The sequence below is a fragment of the Hirundo rustica genome, chromosome 24 (assembly GCF_015227805.2).
Source record: "Hirundo rustica isolate bHirRus1 chromosome 24, bHirRus1.pri.v3, whole genome shotgun sequence".
Classification (NCBI taxonomy): domain Eukaryota; kingdom Metazoa; phylum Chordata; class Aves; order Passeriformes; family Hirundinidae; genus Hirundo; species Hirundo rustica.
In genome coordinates, this window is record NC_053473.1 from 3,788,781 (window position 1) to 3,812,573 (window position 23,793).

The window sequence follows — 23,793 nt, forward strand, 5'->3', positions numbered from 1 at the left end:
AGGATTCCAGAGCGTTTTCTCTATTATATTTCTCCAGTAATATGCTGCTATTTTTCACCACTGGCCAAGGGAAGGTCTCAGCAGTGAGAGGCACAGCGACAAGAGCCCCACAATGTGGTTTAACACCTCATTAGCAGGGCGAGCACCAACACGGAGAATTTCCCTCCAGTTGTGTCCTTGTTAAAACCTCTCCTAGCGCAGTGACTCCTGGCTGAACAGATTCGAGTTTTGCAGTGATAAACAAAAACCAGAATCCAGCTGAAATTCTCTTCCTTCCCCCAGCCTGGGAGGAGAGGAAGGGCTTTGGGGCAATTCCCGTATTCCCAGCGCTCACCACAAATAAAACAGGTGGTCTTCAGGATCTCCTCCTTCTTCTGTTTCTCGCTCCTCAGATCAGCAAAGGTGTCGATAATGACCCCGAAGATGAGGTTGAGGACGATGATAATGACAATGAAGAAGAAGAGGAGGTCGTAGACGACTCGAGCAGGGAACAGGGACTCCTGTAATGGGTGAGAGGGAGAATTGGGTGCCTTGCACAGCTCTGCCCCTGTGACACAGCTGGGGCACCAGGGGAGGAGGAGAACATGAGGGATGGAGCTGGAGGTGTCGCAGCTCCCAGCAAGGGCGGCCAGCAGTGGCTGCGGCAGGGTTTAGCAGGAGAAAGAGGTCCCAGGGGCCGTCCCCACTCACATCCTTGGAGGGTTTCCTCAGGATGTCCCCCACGCCGCCGCCGTTGCGCAGGCCGTGGTTGAGGACGGTGACAATGCACATGAGCAGCGTGTCACAGGCACGTTCCCACTGCTCCGGGTCGGCTGCTGGGGAGGAGAGCAGGGCGAGGGCTCAGAGCACAGCCAGAGCACCAGACCCTGGCAGTGACACAGGAGCAGCTGCCTCTTGTGATGTCCCAGCCAGCACCATCCCAGCAGCTCCTCCAGCAGCCAAACGCTCCTGCAGCTCCCACCTCCCTTCTGGATCCACCACAATATTTTTTGTGCCAGGGTCAGTGCAAAATTCACAGGCCTCTTGCTCAGTATGTCCCAGGAAGCGGATTGAGTTTCCACCTTGGGAAAGCTGGGATTTTCCTCAGCTGGCTGGCAAATCCAGAGCTGGCGTTTCCACAGGGCTCTCTTACCTTCCAAGGCAGTGGGTGCAGCAGAGCAGCTGATTTTATCGCTGCTGCACGACTCCACGAAGGTCTCCACGTTCCTTTGCATCCCCAAGGGATCATCTGCAAGGAAGAGACCCCAGCCCCGTGAGAGCAGCACCTCTCCCCAGCAAACCCCTGCCGCGGGCTCCCAGGAAGATGCCAACCTTCTTGGGAAAAACCTGCCACACATTCTCCTACTTTCTCCAGGCCCTGAAGCTTTTTCTCGGAGTTGAGACCTCGCAGTGCTGACCCATCATTTGTAGCTCTGTGCCCCCTTCTCTGCCACCACTAACCCCGAACGCTGCAGCACGAGCACGAAGCTGTCCTCTCTGTGGCCCCAAAACCAGCGCTCCCAGGGTAAAACCCCACACAGCACCCCCTGAGACGTGTCTGGAGGGTCCCGCAGCGCCCTGAGCGCCGCCCAACCTTTGGCTTTGCTGTCCGGCAGCCGGTCCACCTCGAGGATGAAGTCATCCTTCAGGAAGAGGAAGCCCACGATGGAGAAGAGGTAGACGAGGATGAGGGCCAGCAGCGCTGTCAGCAGGATGGAGCGCCCGTTCCGCGTCACGCTTTTGATGACATTAAACAAGGTCTCCTCACGGTAGATCAAGTCAAACAGCTGAAAGGACCCAGGAGCAAAGAAATGCTGCGGGGTGCTTCTCTTGATAATGCCTGGCCTATCTATATCCCCTTTTATCCTGAGATCTTGGATCGCTCAGCAGACCTTGACTAACTTTTCTCACAAAGCCTCTAAGTTTCCCAGCTAACTGAAGGGAAGCAGAGAAGAATGGGGTGACTTATGCACAGCAGGAGAGCCAAGAATAGGCCACATGCACCCTTGGCTCTGCCCTCGCCAGCTCACGTTGCCTCCCAGCTGACCCAGATAAAGCACACAGCAGATTAGAAGCAGAGATAGAGCCCAGGACCAGGAGAGAGACAGCAATAGATACTGTCGGGAGGCAGAAAGCAAAGATTAGAGCACGGGGAATTGTTCTCTCCGCCATCAATCAGTGTCACAGGAACCTTCCAGCCCCTAAAGCAGCAGCCAGGCCGCCTGTGCCCCCCCAGCCAGCTGAATTCATCATACCAGGATGCTGTAGAAGAGCTCGTGCACGAAGAGCCCCAGGACGCTGGTCACGATGTAGCCGACGTGGTAGAGGAATTCCACGTCCATGATCATGGCCTTGTAGCCACGGATGAAGGTGCCTCGGTTGCCCACGAAGCTCACCACGAACACGATCTTGTTGGTCAGCTGGGGACGGCCAGAAACGGGAGGGAGTGGGGTTTGCTGCCCTCTGGGAACACAGGGCAGCTTCCTGATCCCCCAGCACGTGGAAAAACTCACATTGAGAGCTCCCAGGATGTTGAGGGTGAGCCCGATGCCCAGGTAGTAGATGGAGCGCAGGATGAGGGCCACCAGCAGCGGCCTCACCCCGTAGCGCTTGGTGAACAGGGCCATGATGGAGAAGCAGATCAGGATCCAGAAGAGCAGGGAGATCAGCGGGGAATCCAGCACTCCTGGCAAGAGGAACACACGGATGTCAAAGGCAGGGGCACTGCTGCTGCCAGGCTCTCCAGACACCCTGATTTATCAGAAACGGCGATGCTGCGCTGCCGAGGTTTGTGTTGGTTCGGGAGGTTTTTACTGATACATTTTCTAACGCTTTTATCCGAGAGCTCAGAGCCACTGTAGGTGATGGAGGCTGTGCCTGACAGCAGGAATGCATCCCACCACTGCTTCCCACGTCGTACAAACAGGGCAAGGGCAGCCCAGGAGAAAAGAGAAGGAAGGGCTGGAAACTGAAACCCTGACTAATCCTTTATCCAGCAGAAAGGACCTGGGGTTATAGGAGCCCAAGGATGAGAGCAGTGCCAGTTTTCCTGCATGTGAAAATCCCTTTCCCTTCCACCCCGAGGAGCAGCAGGTGCCAGGGCACTCACCCATGGAAGTGGCTTCCACGTAGGGGTAGAAGAAAGCAATGATGATGTTGATGAAGACGGCCAGGTTGAAGGAAATGCTTCCCCAGAGCGTCATTCTGCGGGAGAACCAGTACATCAGCGGCATGCCTGGGGGGAGAGGAGGCAACACACAAACCTCAGCCAGCCTCGTGCCAACCGGGTCCTCCTGGAGCCCCTTGTGCCCTCCTGGAGCTCCTGTGTCATCCCTGAGTCCTTCCTGACCCCCCTGTGTCATCCCAGACCCTCTGTGTGATCCCTGAGTCCTTCCTGACCCCCTGTGTCATCCCAGACCCTCTGTGTGATCCCTGTGTCCCCCCTGACCCCCTGTGTCATCCCTGAGTCCCCCCTGACCCCCTGTGTCATCCCAGACCCTCTGTGTGATCCCTGCGTCCCCCCTGTCCCCCTGGATCTGCTGTGTCACCTCCCAGACCCCCGTGGGCTCTGCAGCTGCTGGCCCCAGACTGACCCAGCCTCCCACCTCCTTCGAACCACTCATGAAGTGTTTTGCAAACATTTCCTGCTCATCTGCTGGAAGGTAGTGAAACTGACTGAAAATTACAAGTTTTGTCTCTTTACGTTGTTTTGTAAGGAAGTGAACAGTTTGTAAGGGGAGGGAAAAGTGTTTTTTGAAGTTTCATTCCATTTTAGGTTTTTTCCAACTTTCTGTTTTTCTATTCTTTTAGTGTATGTTAATAAACTATTTGTTAATTTTAAGGTTGAGCCTGCTTTGTTTTTCTCCTAGTCTCTCTCTCACAAAAGGAGTAAGTACCAAGACCAAAATTTAGTGAACGTGAAACCACTACAAGAGCGCACCTTCTAAGTGGCTCTGCTCACATTCCTTGGTTTCTCAGCCCTCTGGAAACCCACCCTGACACGCTGGAATTGGGTTGGCTCTGTCCTCCCTCACAGCCCCTCCACTACAGCTCAGCTGCATCCCAGTATCCCCAGTGTGATCCTCTACTCAGTTCCCAGGATTTCCAGCCAGGATTTCCACCCTGGAAGCCTCCGAGCATGTCTGCAGGGGGCAGAGAAACAGGTTTGATTTCCCATGTGCAGCTACAAGGCCTTGGCTAAGGAAAAGGCAGCTGAAAGGGCTTTCCATGGAAAACAGCTCGGCTGGAATCCCAGGGAACGTGAGCAAGGCGCACCTCGGAGCGTGGAGAAGCCGCCCCGACGGCACAGAGGATCTGGGATTCCAACCCCCACTCCCTGCACTCTGCCAGGGGCGCGGTGCTCTGCGGGGCAGGGGCGGCTCAGCCCTGCCATTCCCAGGTGTGCAGCCCTTTCCCAGCAGGAATGTGCCCCAGCACCCCGGCGGAGGCTCTGCCTCGCTCTTACTGCGCAGCTTCTTCTGCCACTCCATCTCGTTGTGCAGGAAGGAGGACTGGTCGAAGAAGTCGCTGACTTTGCTGCCCTGCTCGTCCTGCTCCGTGGTGGTGAAGAGCCGGTACTTGGTCTCCTTGGTGAGGAACTCGCAGATCCCGGGCACGGGGAAGATGATCTGCTCCATGCTCCGGTCCAGCCGCACGATCTGCGGGAAGCGGAGCCCTCGCACCCTGCCCTGCTGTGGGTTTTTTCCTCCTTCCCAGATCCAGCTGCGCCTTCCCCTCCTCCCTCCCGCCCCGCAGGATCCAAATGTTGTCAGCCGCTCATTTTAAAGCTTCCAAAGTGCCCCGAGTGAGCAGAGGCAGCCTGGCTGTGGTGAGTGGGAGTGTGGGAATGGGGGATCCACTGCTGGATCAGCTGCATCCCACTGCTGCTGGGAGAGAAGGGAAGGGTCCGGGGGGCTGCTCATGCCTCAGTTCCTGGAGCTGCCAGCTTGGGGGTGGGCAGGGGGCGCAGCTCCTGGTGCAAAATAACCGGACATGAGGCATCCGGAGCCAGGTGGGATTCCTGGACCGTGGGCAGGCTGGAGAGCAAACAGCCAAGAGGTCTTGCCTCGATTTGGGACGTGTGCTTCTCGTAATAAGCCAGCGGATCCTCCTCTTCCTCCTGCACCGGGGCCGTGGACTTCAGCATCTGCGACAGCTGCTTGTTGTTAAGGCTGAGCTGGATGGGGAGAGGGAAAGGGAGAGGATGAGGATCCAGCCAGAAGCTGGATCCGACTGCTCCCACAACGTGCCTCAACATCTCCCACAGCTGATGAGGTTTTCAGGGAAAAGCAAATGAATTAAAGCTTCCATAAAGGGGTGCGAGTGCTCCCCGCGGTGACAGACAATCGATTCCCTGCAATAATTACATCCAAGTGCTGCTAATCCACAAATTACAAACCGGCGCTCACAAAACCCCCAGGGAAATCACATTCCTGCTGAATCTTGTCGGGATCTGAGGAACCCTGGCAAGGAACAGCAGCAAAGGACTCGGCCCTTCCTTTCTGAAGGGAAAGGGGGAAGTGGGTAAGGGCAGGACCCCCCAAGGCCACCAGCCTGTGTCACCCCACAATGGGGCACGCACCCCTTTTGGGCTTCTACCTCTGGCCAAAAGGGTGTTTTAGGCGTCTCTCCCTCTTTAATCCCCCGGGAACACCAAAATCCATCAAACCCCGAACAACAGGGGTTGTTGCAGCCTTGGGTCAGGGCTGTGCCCCCATCCCCAAGGCCTCTCCATACCATGGATGAGATTCCCTCCTCCTCCTCCTCCTGGATCCGCTTCACCGGCTTCAGGAGCTGCTGCAGGGACTTGTTGTGTCGGGAGAGCTGGGAGGGGACAGGATTGGTGACAGTGGGCACGGGAGGGGGACAGGGGCACAGGGGCTGCAGGGCGGCCAGAAAGCCAGGGCTGCTCCCCACAGCCAAAAGCACGTTTGGCTCCCCGGGGAGGCGAATCCGGCTGGAGGAAACGTGCACAATTACGGAGGAAAACGCGCGTAAACACGGGGGGGAAAATGCGCAACCTTGCGAGCACAGCCCGGCGGGACGCTTTCACAGCTCCCTACCTGCAGCGCCAGGATGTAAATGTTGTGTCCAACTTCCCGGGGGGAAACCTCGGCGTTCTCACACTCCTCCTCCTGCAGATAGGCCTTCTTGATCACATCCACCTGCAAGGCAGCACAGGGGCACTGAGCTCCTCCGCACCCCGCGTTTCCTCCTCCAGCCAGGATTTGGGCAGGAGGAGCAGCGGTGGGGCAGGGGAGGTGCAAAGCAGAAAGCGCAGCAGGGCAGAGGACGTGCAGCCACGGGCTGGGGGCTCGGTGGGACATTCCCAGTTCCCTCACCAGCTCCTGGGGACGGAGGCTGATGAGGATCCGCTCGGCGTTTTCGCTGTCGTGCCTGCTCTCCATGAGGGCCAGGAGGAGCTTGGAGGCGTTGTCCTGGTGAGGAGCAGCCCTTGGTGAGGGGAGCTGTGCCCCGCCACCGCCCAGGGCTTTGGGGCGGGCAGAATTATCCTGTGCTCCCGCCAAATCCCCGGTGCCAGAGGCATCAGAGCGTGGTGGTGCCGCCCCAGCCCTGCCCCACCGAGCCCATCTGCTCCCTGACACAGGCAGGGTCCTCTCCAGTGACCACCTCACCCCAGAGCACACCCGTGAGCCTGCCAGGGAGTCCTTGCAGTGACAAGCGCAGTGACACTCGCAGTGACACACTCAGTGACACTCACAGTGACACTCACAGTGACACGCGCAGTGACACGCGCAGTGACACACGCAGTGACACACTCAGTGACACTCGCAGTGACACACGGACACGTCCCCACCACCCCAGCCCAGGCCTCTGTGCACCTTCAGCTGCAGGACCAGGTCCATGCGGTACTTGCAGAGGGGGCTGATGTCGTTTAGGATCAGGGCTGTGATGATGTCGATCCCGTTGGACTCGTGGGTCACGATGCAGCTCTGGGGGAGTCGGCAGCGCGTTACCCCACAGATCCTGCCAGTCCTCCCAGCTCCACCCTCCCGCTCCGGAACGCTGCCCTGCCTCCAGCCCCGGGCCCCAGACCTCTGCTCTCCCTGCCAAGGGCCCCGTTCACACCGCTGAATTATTGACCCCCACCTGCGTCACCACGTTTGGCAGCCACGCAGCAGCTGGTGACCTGTGCAGGAGCCCCGTGACCTCTGCTGCCCACCCTCTGCTCCTGTTCATGCTCCGAACCCAAAACCTGTCCCTGCTTCCCCCAAAACCTCCCCTGGTCTGCGCTGAGGTTTGGGGAATGAGCCCGGACCTGGTTCTCGTGGCAGGGCCCCTGGCAGTACTCGGTCAGCGTCTCCAGGGTCTGGGTGATGAGGGCCACGTTGTACTCGTTGATGTAGAGGCCGAGCAGCCCCAGCCCGCCCGTGGTGCTGCCGCACATGATGTCCAGGAACTGCAGCGTCTCACACACCAGGTTGTAGTTGGTTTTGTTGTTCTGGCACCGCAGGAAGTTCTGCGGAGCACAGCCCAGGAATGAAATCCCGATCCCGCTCTCCCCACACCCCTCCAGCTGCAGTTTGAGGGACATTCGGGCTGGGACTGCCCCTGTAACCTACAGACATCGGCCCCACAGCCAGTCCTGCCATGAACTCCTCCCACAGCCCCAAGGTAGCCACAAGGTGCGCTGCACACGGGGAAACTGAGGCACAGAGCTGCCGGTGCCGCAGCATTTTGGGGCCAAACCGGGGCAGATCCCAGCCTTCCCCCATCCCAACCCCTCAGCTGAGCCCCGGAGCCCCAGCACCAACCTGCAGGTCGCGGTTGTGGTTCTCGCAGAGCAGCTGCAGGAAGCGCAGGATGGGTTCCATGATCAGCACCGTCACCCCCATCTCGTTGTTCTGGCCCTGCTCCCCGGGCTCGTGGCCCTTCCGGAAGCCCACGGCCATCGGGTACCGCGTGGGGGTGCCGGGCATCAGGAAGGTGTCTCCTCGTCCTGGAGGGAATTGTCCCCTCGTCAGCTCAGGCTGTCACCCAGCCAGTGCTGCCTTCCCGAGGGGACGAGGGGACGCTGCCCCGCACCTTTGGTGCCGGGGTCTGGCTCGTCCTTGTCCTCGCGGGGCTTGTTCCCGATGTCGCTCATGTTCACCGACACCGTGGACTTGGTCTCCTGCTGCGCCTTCTTCATCCGGTCGTGCAGAACCTTGAAGAACTTCTCGGACTTCTTGTCGCTCGTCATGAGGTTGTAAAAGGATTTCTGGCGAAAGGACACTCGTTCAGGTTCCCGCCACGGGGTCCAGAGTGTCCCTGCCTGTCCCTCTGAGCGGCAGCCTCAGCGCTCCGGACACTGCCCGGGATAACCTGGCCTTTGCCTGGAGCCCCGCTGGGTTTTGCACACAGCATTTTTCAGCTTCCCTGTGACAAAGGGTTTGGGATGACCCTGGAGGTCCCCCACAGGAGCTGCAGCCCTGAGTCATTTTAGGAATTCCCGGCAGAGGGCATCAGCAGAACTCCAGAAACAACCTGGAACCACCTGCCCCTCCCGCAGCCTCCTGCCCTTCACCCAGCCATGGAGCTGGCAAACTCAAATCACCACATCTCAGCACAAACAAGAGCTATTTTGGCCAAACCCACTGCCCAGGGCTGAGCACTGGCCCCTCACACTACCCACACCAACCCCTGGCTGCTGGATCCCCCTCCGCACCTGGATCTCGGTGTTGCCGCCGTCCAGCAGGCGGATGGCCAGCAGGATGCTCTCCTGGAAGATCTTCTCGTTCTTGGTGTTCATGATGAGGTCAGCCACCAGCTTGGTGGCCCCTTCGCGGTCCAGCCGGCACTGGACAGCGGCGATGGCCGACCAGTCCTGGTCCTGGCCTGAGCGGGAGAACGCGAGGGCTGTGATAGCTCAGAGCCAGCACAGCTCCACCACTGCCGGGGCAGCTCAGGGCCATCCCGTCACCTCCCCAAATCCCCTGCTCCCGTGGAGGTGGGGACAGGGCAAACCAGCCACAGACCTGGTCCCATCACTGCGTGGGAGCCGGGAATTTGAGGGGAAGGGGCAGGAGAGGGGCACTCACCTCCCCCAGCAGCATCCCCCATCTCCCCCTTGGAGCTGGACCTCTTGTTCTGCAGGTAGTTGTTCATGAGCATTTTCCGCAGCAGGTTGCCCTGCCAAGGCAAACAAACGTCACCGGCGTCCCCTTGCCAAGGCTGGGGCCAGGGCAGAACCAGCTGAGCACCCCTGGGTGCCCCTCTGCCGGCCTGGCACGGACACGGATCACGGTGCTCACCCTCTCTCCGTACTTGTTCCTCTTCACCAGCATCTGCTGCAGCGTCCTCAGCACCTTGATGCAGAGCTTCTCCTCCGTCTCCATGAGGTCCTTGGTGTGCTGCACCAGCCTGGCGCGGCAAAGCCACTGTCACACAGCCGGGAGGGGCCCGGGGGTCCCTGCGGGAGCCAGCCCCACCACCCCTGCAGGCTGTGGGAGCACAGGGGCGCACAGCCCAGCCAGCACGAGGGTCCCAAACCCTCCCCAGCACCCCCAGCCCCAAACCAGCCTCACTTGGACAGGAACCCCCCGCTCTCGCATCGCTGGAACGCCTCCGTCCCCTCCATGAAGAGCAGCTCTGGCCGGTGCAGGACGTCCACCAGCACGGACAGCTCGGCCTCCACCAGCGGCTTCAGGCGATCCTCCAGGGCGTTGATGATGTCCTGCAAGCCGCAGCGCCGCCCTTCAGAGCCGGGGGGACGCGGGGGACCCCGCAATGCCAGCGCCCTCCCGCCACCTGAGCCCCGCCAGGCCCTGCCCCGTACCTGCAGCTTCTCGATGATGTTCTTGTAGTCCCACTGGTTGGGGGTGGCGGACACGCGGGGGAAGGTGCGTGTGGCCGCCTTGTAGCTGGAGGTGTTCCTCGGCACCGTGCTGGTGGAGCTGCTGTTGAGCAGGGAGCTCACGTGCGCGTCCAGGTCCATGGGCAGCGCGATGGAGCGGCTCTTGGCTGCGGGACACGGGGACGGCGTTGGGACAGCCACCACCCGGCTGGGTCCCGCCGCCCCGTCTGCGCACCCTGGCACCAGCGCTCGCCTCATTTGCAGCAGAGATTTGGGGTAAAAGCACAAAGAAACTCCTCCAGGAGAGTATGGGCTGGAGCGTTCCCACGCATCCCAACACCCACAGGCCCACACAGCGTGGAAAAAGGCCCCGGCCCCAGTTTTCGGTTGGGAAAGCCCAATGTCGGGAGGCTGCAAGCACCCTGCCTGGAATTCCAGAGGGAAATCCCCACCCAGAGCCCAGCCACCAGCAATCCTTTCCACGGTGACTCAGTGCTAGCAGCCCTCAGCCTGAGTCAGGCAGCTGCACATGGAGGGCAAAGTCCTGGCCAGGGAAAACCACGGTCAATGTTGGCTTTGTGTCCGGGCACGGACACACCAGGGAGCTCCCAGCCAAGCCCAGCCTGCGGTTATCCCCACATCAAAAGAAAAAGAGCACATCCCGGAGCTGAATGTCCCCATCCCCAGCTGGCAGCCCCTCACCGTGGTGTGCTGCCACCCCCACAGGAGGGACAGGGTGAGCTGCTCAGCCAGCCTCTGTCCCCTGTCCCCTGTCCCCTGGGCGCGGCAGCGGCTCCTTACCGACCATGGCCAGCGTGCGGATGCAGGACTCCACCGAGCTCTTGTGCTGCTGCTGCAGCCACGGACACTCCAGCAGCCTCGTGGTGGACTGGAGAAGCTGCACCACGATGGTCTGGTGGGTCTGGAGGACACGGGAGCGTCAGCACACGCGTCCAAACCGTGTCCTGTGGGGCTGGCTGAGGCGCTGTCCTCCCCCTGCCACCCTGCCCAGCCCCTGTCACCTGCAGCGAGGTGCTGTTCTCGGAGAAGGGCGAGCTGAAGAAGGCGTTGATGGTGTCCAGCACCACCGTCAGCACGTACTTCTCCAGCGTGGCGTCCGGCAGGCGCTTCTCCCGCTTCTTGCACATCTGTGAGGACAGCGAGGGCGCTGATGGCACCGGGGCGAGCCCGCGTCCGCCCAGAGGCACTCGGGGAGGGACGCGGCCGGTGACACAGCTCCTGTGCTCACACCAGAGAGCCCTGGCCGCTCCCCAGCCCCAGGTGCGGCAGCCGTACGCGGTCCCACACGCGTATCCACGCCCTGCAGGAGGCCGCACGGGAGCCCTGGCGACACCACCCCGTCCCCATCCCAGCCACCACTGCCGTGTCCCTCCCCACGCACCTGGGCCATGTCCAGGGTGAAGTTCTCGAAGAGGGTCCAGATGTGGTTGCTGGTGTAGATCTCCTTCATCTCCACCTCCGTGTCCACGTAGCAGTGGTTGACAAAGTTCACGTAGGCCATCTTCACCTGCCAGCGAGGGGGAAAGGAGCAGGGACACGGTCAGGGGACCACCCGCACAGAGCCCCAGCGTCCTCCCGGCCGCCGCCCCGTACCTCCGTGATGCAGTCCTCGTGTGTCACCACCCGCACCACGTCCTCCAGGGGCAGCAGGGACGTGCACTTGATCTCGGTGTAGACGTTCTTGCCCTCGGCGCAGGCAGCCAGCAGGTCCACCAGGGAGATGTGGTACATCAGGGGGCTGTTCTCCTCCACCCCGTCCCTGGCCGCCGTCATCATCTCCAGCAGGGTGGCCAGAGAAGCCTTGTCGTTGTAGAAAACCACCACGTCGTCCCCGGCGTTGGTGAGCTGCAGGGAAGGGTCGGTGCTCAGTGCTCAGTGCTCAGAGGTCACCACTCTGAAAAAGGAAGGCCAGGAACCTCCAAGGCCAATGGTGTCCCCTCTGCAGTGGTGGGGGTGAGCAGCAGTGGGCAGGAATGGGGACAGGGATTTGTGTTTGCAGGGAAAACCAAGCATTTGCAGCACAATCAAAGGTTGTGGGACACCCAAACTGGCTCTTGGACCTTGCACTGAGCCCCTGGGGATGTCTGATGGCCACTCAAGATGGTCACCAGCCCTGGGGCTGGCTGGTTCCAGGGAGGATCCAGCATGGCTGGAGGGCTCTTCTCAAGGAAGAAGCTCAACAGTTCAGGTTCCAAGAGCCCTGCCCTGCTTCCCCCCAACTCCTGCCCCACAGGAGAGGTCCTCACCTCAGTCATGATCATGTCCTGGCACTTCTTGACGTACTTTCCCTCGGCCTTGATGATGGTGTGCAGGAAGTCGAGGTACTGGACGTGGCGGCCGTGGGTGGCCACGCAGTGGATGAAGTGCTGCGGCACCGTCTCGTTGATCTCCGAGCACAGCTGGTAGTTGTTGAGGAAGATGTGCTGCATCGTCTCTGCCTCCAGCAGCTGGGGACAAGGGGCAGAGTGAGCTCAGGGAGCTGCAGGAACTGTCCCCAACTCCTGCCCTGCCTGGCGTCCCCTCCTGGCTTTTCCATCCCGTGCTCTCAGCCCCAGGAGCGGTGCCGAATCCCCTCCCTGCGCTGCTGCCCCTCTGTGTCCGCTCCTTACCCCCGGCGTCAGGAACAGGTTGAGGTGTTTGTGCAGCAGGGCCTGGTTCTCCTGGTTGCCAGCACAAAACTTCTGCAGGAACTGGTGGGTGAACTTGAGGATCTCCATCATCTTGGCATCCCCCTGAGGAGGGGACAGAGGAGAAACACGCCGAGCTGAGAGCGACGGGAGCGGCAGGAGGCCACTCAGGGGGTCCCCGTGTGCCCCCTTGGCCCTGGGCAAGGCCTCAGGACCAGTCGGTTTCTGTCCACCCACCTTCTCATAGGGGATCTGCAGCAGGTCCAGCATCACCTTGTGGGCGTCCATGTTCTTCAGCAGGCGCTGCTGCTTCTTGCGCACCTGCTCCCCCACCCCGCACATCTTGTTGAGCCGCTCCAGGATCTGGGGGCAGAGGGACCACGGAGGGCAGGGGCTGAGCATGGAGCCACCCGGGATGGGCACCAGCCCTGGGGCTGGTTTGCATTCCAGATGTCCCCTCCATGACCCCGGGTGTTCCCTGCTCTGCTCACAAACCTCGGCAGCCCCTCAGGGATCCTCCCTGCGGTGCCACGCAGAGCCCTCGTAGCTGTCACCCACCCAGCGCCCTGCAGTCCCCCCAGCGCAGGGATGGGACAGCTTTTCCCTGTGCCGAGCTGGCAGGAGCAAGCCAGGCTCGGACTTGTTTCCACTGAAGCACAGGAGAGCTTGGAAATCCCCCAGGATTTCACCGCTCTCCTCCCTGCCGGTGCACCGGGGTTCGGTCTCACTCACCCCCTTCACTATCTGGTAGTTCTCGCTGCTCTTCTCTCCTGGAGCAATGACCTCCTCGTCGGCGCCGTGCTGCAGGGGACACAGCAGCGCTGGGGTCACAGCGTGCCCCTCCAGCCCACAGGACCCTCCTGAGCCTCCCCATCGAGCCCACCAGAGGCATCAGGCGTTGGATCAAGGTGAGCTGCCCCCCTGCCTCCCACGCCTTTCCCACCCTGGATCCCAGCGTCTTGCTCAGGGCTCTCACCTCCTTCTTCTCCTTCTTGTTCCCCTCCCCTGCGCTGTCCCCTTTGGTGCTGCCCTTCTTGTCCACCCAGAGCTCCGATTTCTCCACCATGGTGCGGAGTTTGTCCAGCTCCGACTTGATCACCTTGTAGTTCTCCACATCCTGGGCCGAGATCAGGAGCTGGACCTGCAGCGACATTCCCAGGGGTTTCCAGTTCGGGGCACAGATCCCACTCCCAGATTTCCCTCCCAAGGAAAGGGCCGGGATCCACCCCACGTCCCCCACCCACGGCCAGGCGTGGGGCGCTCCAGGTCCCCTCAGCGTCACCTGTTTGAAGGTGTGCAGGACCTCCTGCCTCTGGCTGAAGTGCTTGAAGAGGAGCTGCAGGGAGCCCGAGATGAGCGGGGGGTAGTCGTGCATGGTCAGGTGGATCAGCACCCGCAGGAACATCCTCCCTCCCTCGTCATCCACCTCCAACATGCTGCTCGACTTCCTGGAGCGGGATGGAGGCGCTGGGCGTTAACGCGGAGCTCAGGGGCAGCTTTAGAGCCTTTAGAGCCTCATCCTCCTCATCCCCCGCAGCTCCCAGCCCAGGTGGGGTGGACAGAAGGGGAAGGGCCCCACGGCCGGGGGAGCAATGAGCAGGGACTCACCCCACACCGAACATGGCCTCGGCGTGTTCCCCGATCCGGTCCAGGTTCATGGCCGCGGCTGCAGGGAGAGGAAAGGAGTGACGAGGGTGCACGACGCCAGCCCTGTGCCTTGGCAGGGACCCACAGGAACCAGCCCAGCTCCTTGATCCTCTTCCCACCAAAACACAAACTCCATCCCTCCCTGTCCCCTGCCAGCAGCAGCTGCTGGAGGTGTCACCTCTGCCACCCGTGTCCTCCCAGCCCCTGGGCTCTGCTGAGCTGGGGGTGTGCCAGGAGCAAGGTGGGAGAATTACTTGAGGAGTCAAAGGCTGGAGCTGTCCCGTCGGCCGCGCTGTCCTGCATGGGGTAAACCTCCACAAACTCCTTCTTGAAGACGGAGAGCAGGTAGGAGATCCTGTAGTCCAGCCGCACGTTCAGGATGAACTGCAAGCAGCAGGGAAGGAGAAACCAGAAGTGACTGAGTGCCCTCTTCATGCCAGCTGTGCCCCTGCTTGAGAAAAATCGCATTGCACCCCCCCATCCCACAGGTCCCACCACCTCATCGGCTCCAACCTGCAAGATCTCCAGGATCTTCAGCTTGGTCTCCATCACCACGATGTTCTCGTTCTCAATGCTCCTCCCTCTGTCCACTTGCTCCGGGGCAGCGCCGGCGCTGAGGCTGGGGGTGCTGAAGATGGACTGCTTCCTGCTCAGCACCATGGTGGACATCATCTGCCCCACGCCCTGGATCGACCTGCGCACGTTCTTCCCTGCGGAGGCAGCCACAGTTAGCGTGGGAGGAGAGGGAGGTGGCAGAGGACCAAGGAAGGACCCACTCCGACTGGAAAATGCTCTAGACTTAATCAGAGAACGAGCAGAAGGAACCGAATATTTATTTTGGCGCGGGCAAGGGCTCACCACCCCATGCCCTGCCGCACACCCAGCGAGCCGGTGTCTGGTTTTCTTGCCTCCAAAACGGGAGAGCACTGGGCAGGGCATGGAAAACACTGGGCAGGGCATGGAAAACACTGGGCAGGGCATGGAAAACACCTCCCTGGCCATGAAGAGGGACTCACCTGTCACCTCATCATTGTAGACCGCCTGCATCATCAGCTGAGGGTTCTGGACGCAGTCGATGATGCCCAGCAGGGTCCGCGTCAGGCGCAGCAGCTCGCTGAAGCTGTAGAAGCCGAAGTAGATGAGGTTGTGGGCAAGGCTGACGACCTGGGGAAGGACAAGGCAGCTCCAGACCTCGCCGTGGCGGGGGCTGAGCAGGAGAATCCGCGGTGGGGGGACAGGGACGTGGCAGGGGCAGCGGCAGCCAGACCGCGTCGCGCCCCACCAGTGACGCCGGCAGCGCCCGCACCTCGAAGGTGAGCTTGTTCTTCTCCTCGTTGGCGAAGGGCACGGCCTCGCTCACCACGTTGTTGAGATAGTCCTCCACGAACTCCATGGTGCTGGCAAACTTGTTCTTCTTGTCATCACGCGAGACGTTGAGGTTGGAGTCGTAGCTGCAGGGGGACACGTCGGGGTGAGCTGGGGGCAGCGGGTGTCCTCACACCCAGCTGGCAGGAGCGCTGTCCCCAGGCGGCAGCGATGCTGTGACAGATGCACCCCGCTTCCTTCTGAGGGCTCAGACCTACCCAGGTCACTCCACAGACGCTCCCCTGCCACCCCCTGTCCTGCCCTGTCCCTCAGAGCCGCCCCGAGCCCCGGCGCGTCTCACTCTTTGATGGTGATGGCTGTGGGGATCTCCGTCCAGAGCCGTGCAAACTTCACGGGCATCACCAGCTCCTGGGGGTCCCTGTCCACGTGCACGTGCAGCATGAGGTGGCAGAAGGAGGCGCGCAGGTCGAAGGGCAGCATCTCATCTGCCATGCACAGGAAGATCAGGTCCACCCCCAGCTGCTGGGAGATCTCCTTGATGGCCAGGTACTGGCGGTCCAGGCACATGCGGGCAAAGAGCTTCAGCTGGTACCTGCCCAGGGGTGAGGGCGAGAGGGAGTGAGGCCGTGCAACACTCACAGCCTGGCCCGGAGAGGAGGGGCCACAGGAGCGTCACCTGTAGTAGCTGAGGACGTTCTCGTCATGGGCGTTGCCAGCCCGGGCCTCCTGCGCCAGCTGCCGGATGCTTTTCTCGTGGTGGTCGTTGTTCTTGTCCGTCCAGGTGAGCCAGACCTCCTCCTCCGAGTACTCGATGCTCAGGTACTCGTGGGTCTGGGACATCTCCTTCACTGGCCTCAGCCTGGGACAGGAAAGGGGAAATCCGGAGGTGCCCCCATGGGTGGAGGGGCTGCACCTCAAGGGGTGAGGGAGCTTCAGCGAGACCAGGCCCACCCTGTAGTGGGCTCCGCGTAGGGTGGGGAGAAGGTGTTTTTAAGGGTTTAACTTCTCATTATCCTGCTCTGATTTAATTAAGAATGAACTTAATTCATATCCCTAACTAGAGTCCGTTTTGCCTATGACAGTATTTGATGAGCAATTTCTGCTGGTTCTTATCCCAACCCACGAACCCTTCGATAAATTTCCTCTCCTCCCTCTGCCCAGCTGCAGAGTGAGCGGCTTCGGTGGGCGCCTGACATCCAACCCACGACAACCCACATGGAAATCCTCTCCCTCAGCCACTCACTCGGTTTTGATGAGGATGTCGCTGTTCTTCGAGTCCAGCACGCACTTGCAGATCAGCTCCTGGGTGACGGGGATGGCGATGTGGTTGGACACGCAGAGATCCGAGAGATAATCCAGGAACCTGCCGGGCACAGGCAGCTCTGCCATGAGAGGGGGGCTCCCCGCTGCTCCCCTTCCCCTCACGCCCCGCCGGGACCCCGCACGCACCGTGGCTCGCGGTTCTTGCGCACCAGGCTGACGAAGGTCTCCACCTCGGTCTTGGTGATGTGCTTCTCCAGCAGCTTGCGGTTGTTGTGCAGCAGGGCCGTGATGGTGTCCTCGGCCAGGATGTCGTAGCCGATCTGGGACTGCATCATCCCGAACTGCTTGGCGATGTGCTCCTGCAGAGGGCACGGAGGGGCCGTGAGAGATGTCCCCCTGTCCCCCCTCTCCGAGGCTCCACGGTGTCACCTCCCTGCCCCGGCACCTGGTTCTTGCGGTAATCCTCCTGGGAATGCCGGAGCACGCGGTAGCACAGGCGGAACATGTATTGGTAGGGAGCGTTCTTCTGGTCCGACAGCTCTTCCAGCCTCACCAGCGGCCCTTCCCCGCCCTTGTCCTTGAAAGGCGCCTTCAGGATCCCAAAGATCTGCCCAAAAGCAGAGATCAGGGCTGCGTCCTGCTCCGCACCAGCCGTGGCTGGAGGCCAGACCCTCCTCCGTGGGGTTTTCCATCCCTCGGGCCCCCAGGACAGGACATCTCCAGAGGACATGTCCCAGCCTTGCTGGGATGCAGCGCCCCAGGGCCGCCCACCTGCTTCAGGATGTTCTGCTCCCGCATCAGCTTCTGCCGCTCCCGGTTGGGCTTGGTCACCACGATGTCCAGCACGTTCTGGCCATTGTTGGGCACATCACTGACGAAAAACACCAAATCCTCCAGCAGCTGGATCACGAACCTGCCAAGGGACACGGCGTGAGCGGGCTGGGGGCTGCTCACCTGCCCAGACTCAGGTCCCTGCAGTGGTGCTGGTGGGTTTTGGGGACCAAAGAGCCGCAGAAACCTGCCAGGGGAGCAGCTGGCCGATGCTGCACTCCTTGCTGGAGGTCAACGGCTGGACCTGCAGCCCTGTGGTTCCTGTACGTGCCAGGGCGAATGTCTGGGGGGCTTTGCTTGTGGCTTACACCAGGGATTCTGCATTTAACGCCTCTGCCCCCGTGGTCACCCCCGCGGGCCAGGCTGGCAGGGCGGAAGCCGCTCGCTCTGTCCCACAGGGATCTGTGTTTGCTCAGGAAGCACCAAGAACCCACCCACCTAGAAATAATACAGTGACTAAGGCGGCTGCCCCTATCGTGGGGCCATCTCCCAGCCCCTCAGATATTTTCCTGGGATATTTTTCTGGGATATTTTTCTAGGATATTTTTCTAGGAGGGGCCACAGCAGGGCTGTGCCGTTATCTGGTTTCCTCGCCAGGCTCCTGGGAGAAGCAGGCGCGGATTGGGGTTGTGGGCAGGGAAGCAAGGGCAGTGCTGGCACCAGCACCAGGCAGGGGCCTCATCCTGCTGGGGGGCCCGTGGAGGAGCCCGGAATGGCCCCAGCTCCCTTCCACCAGGGTCTTTTACCTCCGGTCGTTCTGGCTGAGGAAACCCTCGTTCATCTTCTCCACCACGTTGGCCAGCATGGAGCTGGCGTCATTGGCAAAGTCCAGGTCCCGGATTTCGGACACGGGCACGGAGACGATGGCAAAAGCTTCTTTGTCCTCTTTGGTGGGGCACGTGCCCAGCTGGGAAGCAGCGGAGAAGCAGCGTCACACAGACAGGGCCATGCCAGGCATGTCCCCACCAGGTGCCACCACCCCTGGTGGCATCAGTGATGCGGTTTGTCCCCATCAGAGGGGCTCTGGGTGACTGGGGCGGGCTCCAAGCTGGTGTTCACCCACCCCTTTGGATCATCCAGGGTGTTGGGAGGGAAGGAGCACCCTAAGATCTCCCAGGGAACAGGGAATAAGCCCTGGGAGAGAGGAGGGAGCGGGGCCGTACCATGAGGCGGATGGGCCTCTCCTCGTCGATGTCGATGGGCACGTTGGTGCTCTGGATCCAGGTGTTGGTGCAGAGGTGGCGCAGCCTCACGTAGGAGTTCCTGCCGACAGCAGCACAGCGTCCTGCTGAGTGACCCCCGCCCGGGGACACAGCGCTGCCCTTCCCCAGCGCTCAGCCCCCCCTCCTCCTCCCCGCCCCGCCGCCCTACCGCGGGACGAAGGAATCCGTCTTCTGCAGCGTGGTGGGGTCCAGCTCGAAGAGTGAGGCGATGTCGTTGCCGTGGGGCACGGCCACCAGCCGGTACTTGATCTTCTCCCCGGTGTTCCGGCGGCTGGCGCGGCTGCTGCCCCCCTGCACAGTGGGGAGGGGTCTCTGAGCCCGGCTCGGGGGTCCCCGGCGCCCACGGCATCGGGGGGGACGCAGCACGAGCTTTGCCGGGGCCGAGCCTGGCACGAGCGGAGCGCAAGCGGCGTGGATGCACCTGAGCTACCCCCGCGATGCAAACCTCACCAACGGCACAGAAAAACCCCCCTGAACTCTCTCATTTCCCCGTGGCCTGGAGAGCCAACATGCACTGGGACACCTCTGAGAGGTTTTGGCAGGGGCCTCTCACGGCTGGGACACAGGGACGCTGCTCTAAGCGGGACAAACTCGGCTGCAGCCCCCTCGGAGGCTCTGTTTTGGGGCGTTTCCCTGCTTTCGGGCCCTGCCTGGGAGCTGGCGTGCTTGGGGCAGCGGCAGCAGCGGTTCTGCTCACCGTGGGCGCTGCTTTGGGCTCAGCCACGTCTCCTTTATAACTTGGGTTTTCCTGAAAAGTTAAAGAGGGAGATGAAAAGCAGCTCTGTCAGTGCTCCCGCTCGGTCCCTCCAAACCCCTGGGGACGGTGTGCGATCCCTATTCCTGCCTTCCCTGAACACAGCACGGAGGGGAAACCTGCCCGGGTGGGGCTGGAGGATGTGACCTGTGCCCAGTGCACGGTGTCCCAGCCCTGGGGTGGCGGAGCCCAGGGGAGCAGAGCTGGGCTCTGTGTGGCAGCAAGAACTCCCTGGAGGCTCCAGGCTGAGCTCCCAGTGAGCAGCACCAGCCCAGGATGGGCTCAGTCTGAGATCTTTCCTCTTCGGGTGTTAACAGAGTGTTTTTGGGCTCAAAGCACCCGTCTCAGAGCCCCAGCGTTTGCTGTTTTCCACCCTGCGGTGGTGGAAGGGCACTGGGGGCTGCCCTTGGGTGTCTTCTCCAGCTGGGGAGCATCCCCAGGACGTCCCTGCTGCCCTGGCAGTGCCAATCACACCCCAGAGCCCAAGGGCAGCAACTCCTTTGTGCCTCTATCAGGAGGCCTTGAGGTCGCCTTTAATGGGGGCAGAAGAACCCGGCAGATGACGCTTCCAGACCCGGGTTTTGCCCCCACCCTCTGCCAGGCGAGGACAGCAGGGTGGGGCACGTCCCACTTCCAACGCTCCACTCGGTCCCCTGGCGTGGGGTGAGCACAGAAACGCCCCAGCCACCCCCTCCTGTCCCCCTGGGCCTGAAAAGGAGCCGAACCCAGAATCTGAGCAGGTGAACCCCTTCCCTGGGGGATTTCAGGGGGGAAGGTTTGGCCCTAAACCGGGGAAATGATGACGGCGGTCAGGTCGACATCTGCCAGCGAGGAGGAGTCGCAGGGAGCAAACCGGAGAGGAAACGCTGGGCGTCGCTCCCTGCCCGAGGTGGGCACTGCCTTTGCAAGGGGTGCCACAGCCCCAGGGCACCCCTGAACCCCTCTGCCACCCCCTCACCTCCGCTGCCAGGTAGTTGCCCGTGGCGAGGTGCTTGAAGCGGTACAAGCCGTTCCAGTGGCCGGCTCCCCCTCGGCACGGGTCGTGGTGAACCACCTGGGAGAGGGAGGCAGCGGAGAGCTCAGCCACGGCACAGGAGGGCTGGGGAGGTCCCCAGACACCCCCTCCCCTCCCTCCCCGCTCACCTCCACCTCCCACAGGGCGTTGGAGCTGGTGGCCGAGGTGGCCGACTGGCGCAGGGTGGTGCGGAGGAAGACGTGCAGCTTGCCCTTGTACTCGTCACAGGTGAGGAACTTCTCCTGCTCGGCGTGGAACAGCCTCACCACGTCCCCCTGCGCCGGGACACGGGGGCGAGGGTCAGGGTCAAAGAATCCTGGAGTCTTTCAGGTTGGAAAAGAGCTCCAAGGTCGTTAAGTCCAATCTTTCACCACCGTGCCCACTAAACCACATCCTGGAGCGTGTCCTCGGTTTTGGACACTTCCAGGGATGGTGACTGTCCTGGGGAGCCTGCTCTCGTGTTTAACCACTCAGTCAGTGGAGAAATTTCTCCATGGCTCTCCTGCAATGCACCTCCTCTTGTGTATGCTGCAAAGGGGACGGGATTCCTCCTGGACACAGCTCCCAACTGCAAGGCAGGACTGTGGGACCCTGGGGACCTCTGGGCACTGTCACCTCTTCCCATCCAACCTCCCTGAGCTCTGCTAAAACCTGCCCCAGGCAGCACAAACGCTCCTCTGAGCCCAGGGGCGGACACCCTGCACTGCCATCACTCCCACTATCCCTGCAGTGACCCCTCTGCTTCCACCCCCAGGGGCTGGACGGATGTGAATCCATCCCCCCTCTGCTTCCACCCCCAGGGGATGGACGGATGTGAATCCATCCCTTTCCACCCCCAGAGCAGGCAGAGGCTCACGTGTTTAAGGCATTAACACCCCGGGAAGGAGGGTGTGGGGAGCTGGGGTAAGCAGAGCACCTGGGGATGAAGGGCTGTAAGATCCTAACAATCCACATCCACCCAGCTGCTTCCTGGAGGACCTCGAACAATAGCTCGGCAGGGAAAGTTCCTTTCCCAGGCAGCAACCACCCTGCTGCAGGGCTGGGCTGGAAATGTCCCCGCACAAGAAGCCACTGCTGGCACTGCGTGGGCCTGGGGTTGTCCCCAAAAGTCATTTTAACACCCTGAGGTCGGTAATTCGTGCCCTCAGCTCCCTGCTGCCAGCAGATCCTAAAATACCCCACTCCGCCTGGCTGCGCCGCTCTCCGGGTGATGAATTCTCCCAGGAATTACGGCCCTCAAGGCAGGACCTCTCCTCTGCCCTTGTCACGGAGCCAGGTGGCCGCTCACACGTCCTGTCCCCCCCAAACCTCCTTCCTTACCCCCTTCAGCACTTCCTCCATGTGGTCGCAGAACTGCATGAACAGGTTGATTTTCCAGCTGGTGTTACAATTGACCGAGTTCACCTGCAGAGCAAGAGAGCGCCGTCACCACCTCAGGACAAAGGGGAAAAAAAAAAAAAAAAAAAAAGGAAAAAGAAGGAAAAAAACCCCTCCAGGTTGGTTTTTTTTTTTTTTTGTACCTCCTTGCAGCCAGCGTTGTCTGCCAGCTCGTAGTTGCTGGCGTGCAGCGGCTGCCCGGCGTTCACGGGGTTCAGGATGACTTTGTCTCCCACGACTACCTGGGGAGCAAAACGGGGACAAGGGGGGCGAGGATGAGACCGGGGGCACGGAGCCCCCTGCACGCCCCTTCAGGGGCTGCTGGGCCCCGTGCTCACGTTATCCCCGTTGCTCCGGAGCTTCCAGAAGGGCTGGATGAAGAGCCAGGAGCCCTCGTTGCCGGTGGCGTCCAGGGTGACGCGCATGGCGTTTTTCTCCAGCAGCGCCGGCAGCCGCTTGTTCACCGTCAGGTACTTGTTGCTCTTCATGTGCAGCAGCTGGAGGAGCCGAGGGAGGAGGGATGAGAAGTGCAGCTCCCAAGGCTCCCCAGACACCACCAGCACCTTCCCAGACACACTGGATCCATGATGGATCCGTACCTGGATGACGCTCCCGTACTTCACCACGTCCCCGTGCACCTTCTTGTTCTCCGTCTCGTTCTGCTTCTGCTCCATCTGGGCGGCGTGCTGCTCCCAAAGGAGAAGAGCTGAGTGAGGAGCAGCACCCTCCTCCCTCCCCAGGAGCAAATCCCAGCAGGGTCACTCACAGCCTTGGCTTTGGGAAGGATCGGGCTGGGGTCAGGGTCAGCGTTCCTCTGTCCCCCAGGGCCACAGCCTGGAGCACCCGAGAGCTCAGCCCAGGGCCACGGCGTGGCTCTGACCAGCCCTTGGGAGTCCACCAGGGCTTTAAACTGAGGACTTTACAGATTAGGACAGGGACAAAAGGGCGCCAAAATTCCCCCAGGACAGCGGGTTTTGGGGTAACACCCAACGAGGATGCTGAGCTCGGGATGGGGTAAAACACCCCAAATCAGAGCTGTGGGCAGCACCAAAACCAAGGAGCCAAAGGCTCTGTGCCAGCGGCGCCGTGCCCAGAGATGGAGCAGGCCTGGACCTGCTGGGTCCCCGCGAGTGGAGGCTCAGCAGCCCCTCTCCAAAACCACAGAGATTTTCCATGGGCTCAGGCGCTCGGAGCAGCGATGGGATGTTGACACACGTGGAGCGAGGCAGGAATTTGCTCCCACGGCAAATCTGGCAATGGCAGAGGAGCGCCGACAGCAGCGGCGCCAGGCTGGGCACAGCCCGGGCAGCTCCAGCACAGGGCTCCCCCAAAACAGTGATGGGAAACAGCGAGGGATGGAGCTGGGAGAGCCTCTGCCCCTTCCCACCCTGCTCTCAGCCCTTTCACCTGAGGGCAGAGGAATTGGGAACATCTGGAATCACGGCTTGGCACTGAGAGGGAGGATGGGGCAGCGGGTCCTGAGCGCCCGAGCAGGTGAGGGCTCTGGATGTGCCTGGTGCCTGTCCCCACAGAGCTCTGGGTGTCACCTGGGGTGATATTTCCATCCTCACAGAGCTCTGGGTGTCACCAGGAGCCACCCTCCATCCCCACAGAGCTCTGAGTGTCACCTGGGGTGATATTTCCATCCCCACAGAGCTCTGGGTGCCCCTTGGGGTGACCCTCCATCCCCACAGAGCTCTGGGTGTCACCTGGGGTCACCCTTCCATCCCCACAGAGCTCTGAGTGTCACCTGGGGTGATATTTCCATCCCCACAGAGCTCTGGGTGTCACCTGGGGTGATATTTCCATCCCCACAGAGCTCCTGGTGCCCCTTGGGGTGATCCTTCCATCCCCACAGAGCTCTGGGTGCCCCTTGGAGTGATTCTTCCATCCCCACAGAGCTCTGGGTGTCACCAGGAGCTGCCCTCCATCCC

At 61.2% G+C, this 23,793-nt stretch overlaps 1 protein-coding gene across 2 annotated transcripts in view; it reads right to left on the reverse strand.

Moving 5' to 3' along the window:
• The window catches only part of ITPR3 (inositol 1,4,5-trisphosphate receptor type 3), a 37,932-nt gene that overhangs the window by 3,040 nt on the left and 11,099 nt on the right, over positions 1 to 23,793 (reverse strand). Inside the window, exons 4-55 of one of the 2 annotated variants that reach the window (XM_040085450.2) lie at positions 22,459 to 22,545; positions 22,198 to 22,356; positions 22,003 to 22,101; positions 21,803 to 21,886; positions 20,611 to 20,757; positions 20,426 to 20,521; positions 19,411 to 19,461; positions 18,862 to 19,004; positions 18,654 to 18,753; positions 18,237 to 18,397; positions 17,431 to 17,572; positions 17,105 to 17,266; positions 16,846 to 17,018; positions 16,640 to 16,759; positions 16,073 to 16,255; positions 15,737 to 15,988; positions 15,377 to 15,521; positions 15,087 to 15,234; positions 14,584 to 14,780; positions 14,325 to 14,454; positions 14,032 to 14,089; positions 13,706 to 13,871; positions 13,400 to 13,564; positions 13,156 to 13,224; positions 12,661 to 12,786; positions 12,406 to 12,528; positions 12,043 to 12,243; positions 11,390 to 11,641; positions 11,178 to 11,303; positions 10,798 to 10,923; positions 10,577 to 10,697; positions 9,758 to 9,942; positions 9,507 to 9,655; positions 9,234 to 9,342; positions 9,021 to 9,111; positions 8,648 to 8,817; positions 8,026 to 8,200; positions 7,755 to 7,939; positions 7,259 to 7,459; positions 6,822 to 6,932; positions 6,321 to 6,416; positions 6,042 to 6,143; positions 5,716 to 5,802; positions 5,045 to 5,155; positions 4,445 to 4,637; positions 3,089 to 3,214; positions 2,493 to 2,665; positions 2,235 to 2,399; positions 1,574 to 1,766; positions 1,133 to 1,228; positions 691 to 812; positions 335 to 500 (exon numbers count right to left, since the gene is read on the reverse strand). In XM_040085450.2, coding sequence (XP_039941384.1) covers positions 335 to 500; positions 691 to 812; positions 1,133 to 1,228; positions 1,574 to 1,766; positions 2,235 to 2,399; positions 2,493 to 2,665; positions 3,089 to 3,214; positions 4,445 to 4,637; positions 5,045 to 5,155; positions 5,716 to 5,802; positions 6,042 to 6,143; positions 6,321 to 6,416; positions 6,822 to 6,932; positions 7,259 to 7,459; positions 7,755 to 7,939; positions 8,026 to 8,200; positions 8,648 to 8,817; positions 9,021 to 9,111; positions 9,234 to 9,342; positions 9,507 to 9,655; positions 9,758 to 9,942; positions 10,577 to 10,697; positions 10,798 to 10,923; positions 11,178 to 11,303; positions 11,390 to 11,641; positions 12,043 to 12,243; positions 12,406 to 12,528; positions 12,661 to 12,786; positions 13,156 to 13,224; positions 13,400 to 13,564; positions 13,706 to 13,871; positions 14,032 to 14,089; positions 14,325 to 14,454; positions 14,584 to 14,780; positions 15,087 to 15,234; positions 15,377 to 15,521; positions 15,737 to 15,988; positions 16,073 to 16,255; positions 16,640 to 16,759; positions 16,846 to 17,018; positions 17,105 to 17,266; positions 17,431 to 17,572; positions 18,237 to 18,397; positions 18,654 to 18,753; positions 18,862 to 19,004; positions 19,411 to 19,461; positions 20,426 to 20,521; positions 20,611 to 20,757; positions 21,803 to 21,886; positions 22,003 to 22,101; positions 22,198 to 22,356; positions 22,459 to 22,545 — 7,318 coding nt within the window. Of the gene's footprint in view, positions 1 to 334; positions 501 to 690; positions 816 to 1,132; positions 1,229 to 1,573; positions 1,767 to 2,234; positions 2,400 to 2,492; positions 2,666 to 3,088; positions 3,215 to 4,444; positions 4,638 to 5,044; positions 5,156 to 5,715; positions 5,803 to 6,041; positions 6,144 to 6,320; positions 6,417 to 6,821; positions 6,933 to 7,258; positions 7,460 to 7,754; positions 7,940 to 8,025; positions 8,201 to 8,647; positions 8,818 to 9,020; positions 9,112 to 9,233; positions 9,343 to 9,506; positions 9,656 to 9,757; positions 9,943 to 10,576; positions 10,698 to 10,797; positions 10,924 to 11,177; positions 11,304 to 11,389; positions 11,642 to 12,042; positions 12,244 to 12,405; positions 12,529 to 12,660; positions 12,787 to 13,155; positions 13,225 to 13,399; positions 13,565 to 13,705; positions 13,872 to 14,031; positions 14,090 to 14,324; positions 14,455 to 14,583; positions 14,781 to 15,086; positions 15,235 to 15,376; positions 15,522 to 15,736; positions 15,989 to 16,072; positions 16,256 to 16,639; positions 16,760 to 16,845; positions 17,019 to 17,104; positions 17,267 to 17,430; positions 17,573 to 18,236; positions 18,398 to 18,653; positions 18,754 to 18,861; positions 19,005 to 19,410; positions 19,462 to 20,425; positions 20,522 to 20,610; positions 20,758 to 21,802; positions 21,887 to 22,002; positions 22,102 to 22,197; positions 22,357 to 22,458; positions 22,546 to 23,793 lie in introns of both variants that reach the window. The other variant, XM_040085449.2, reaches the window with a different exon arrangement.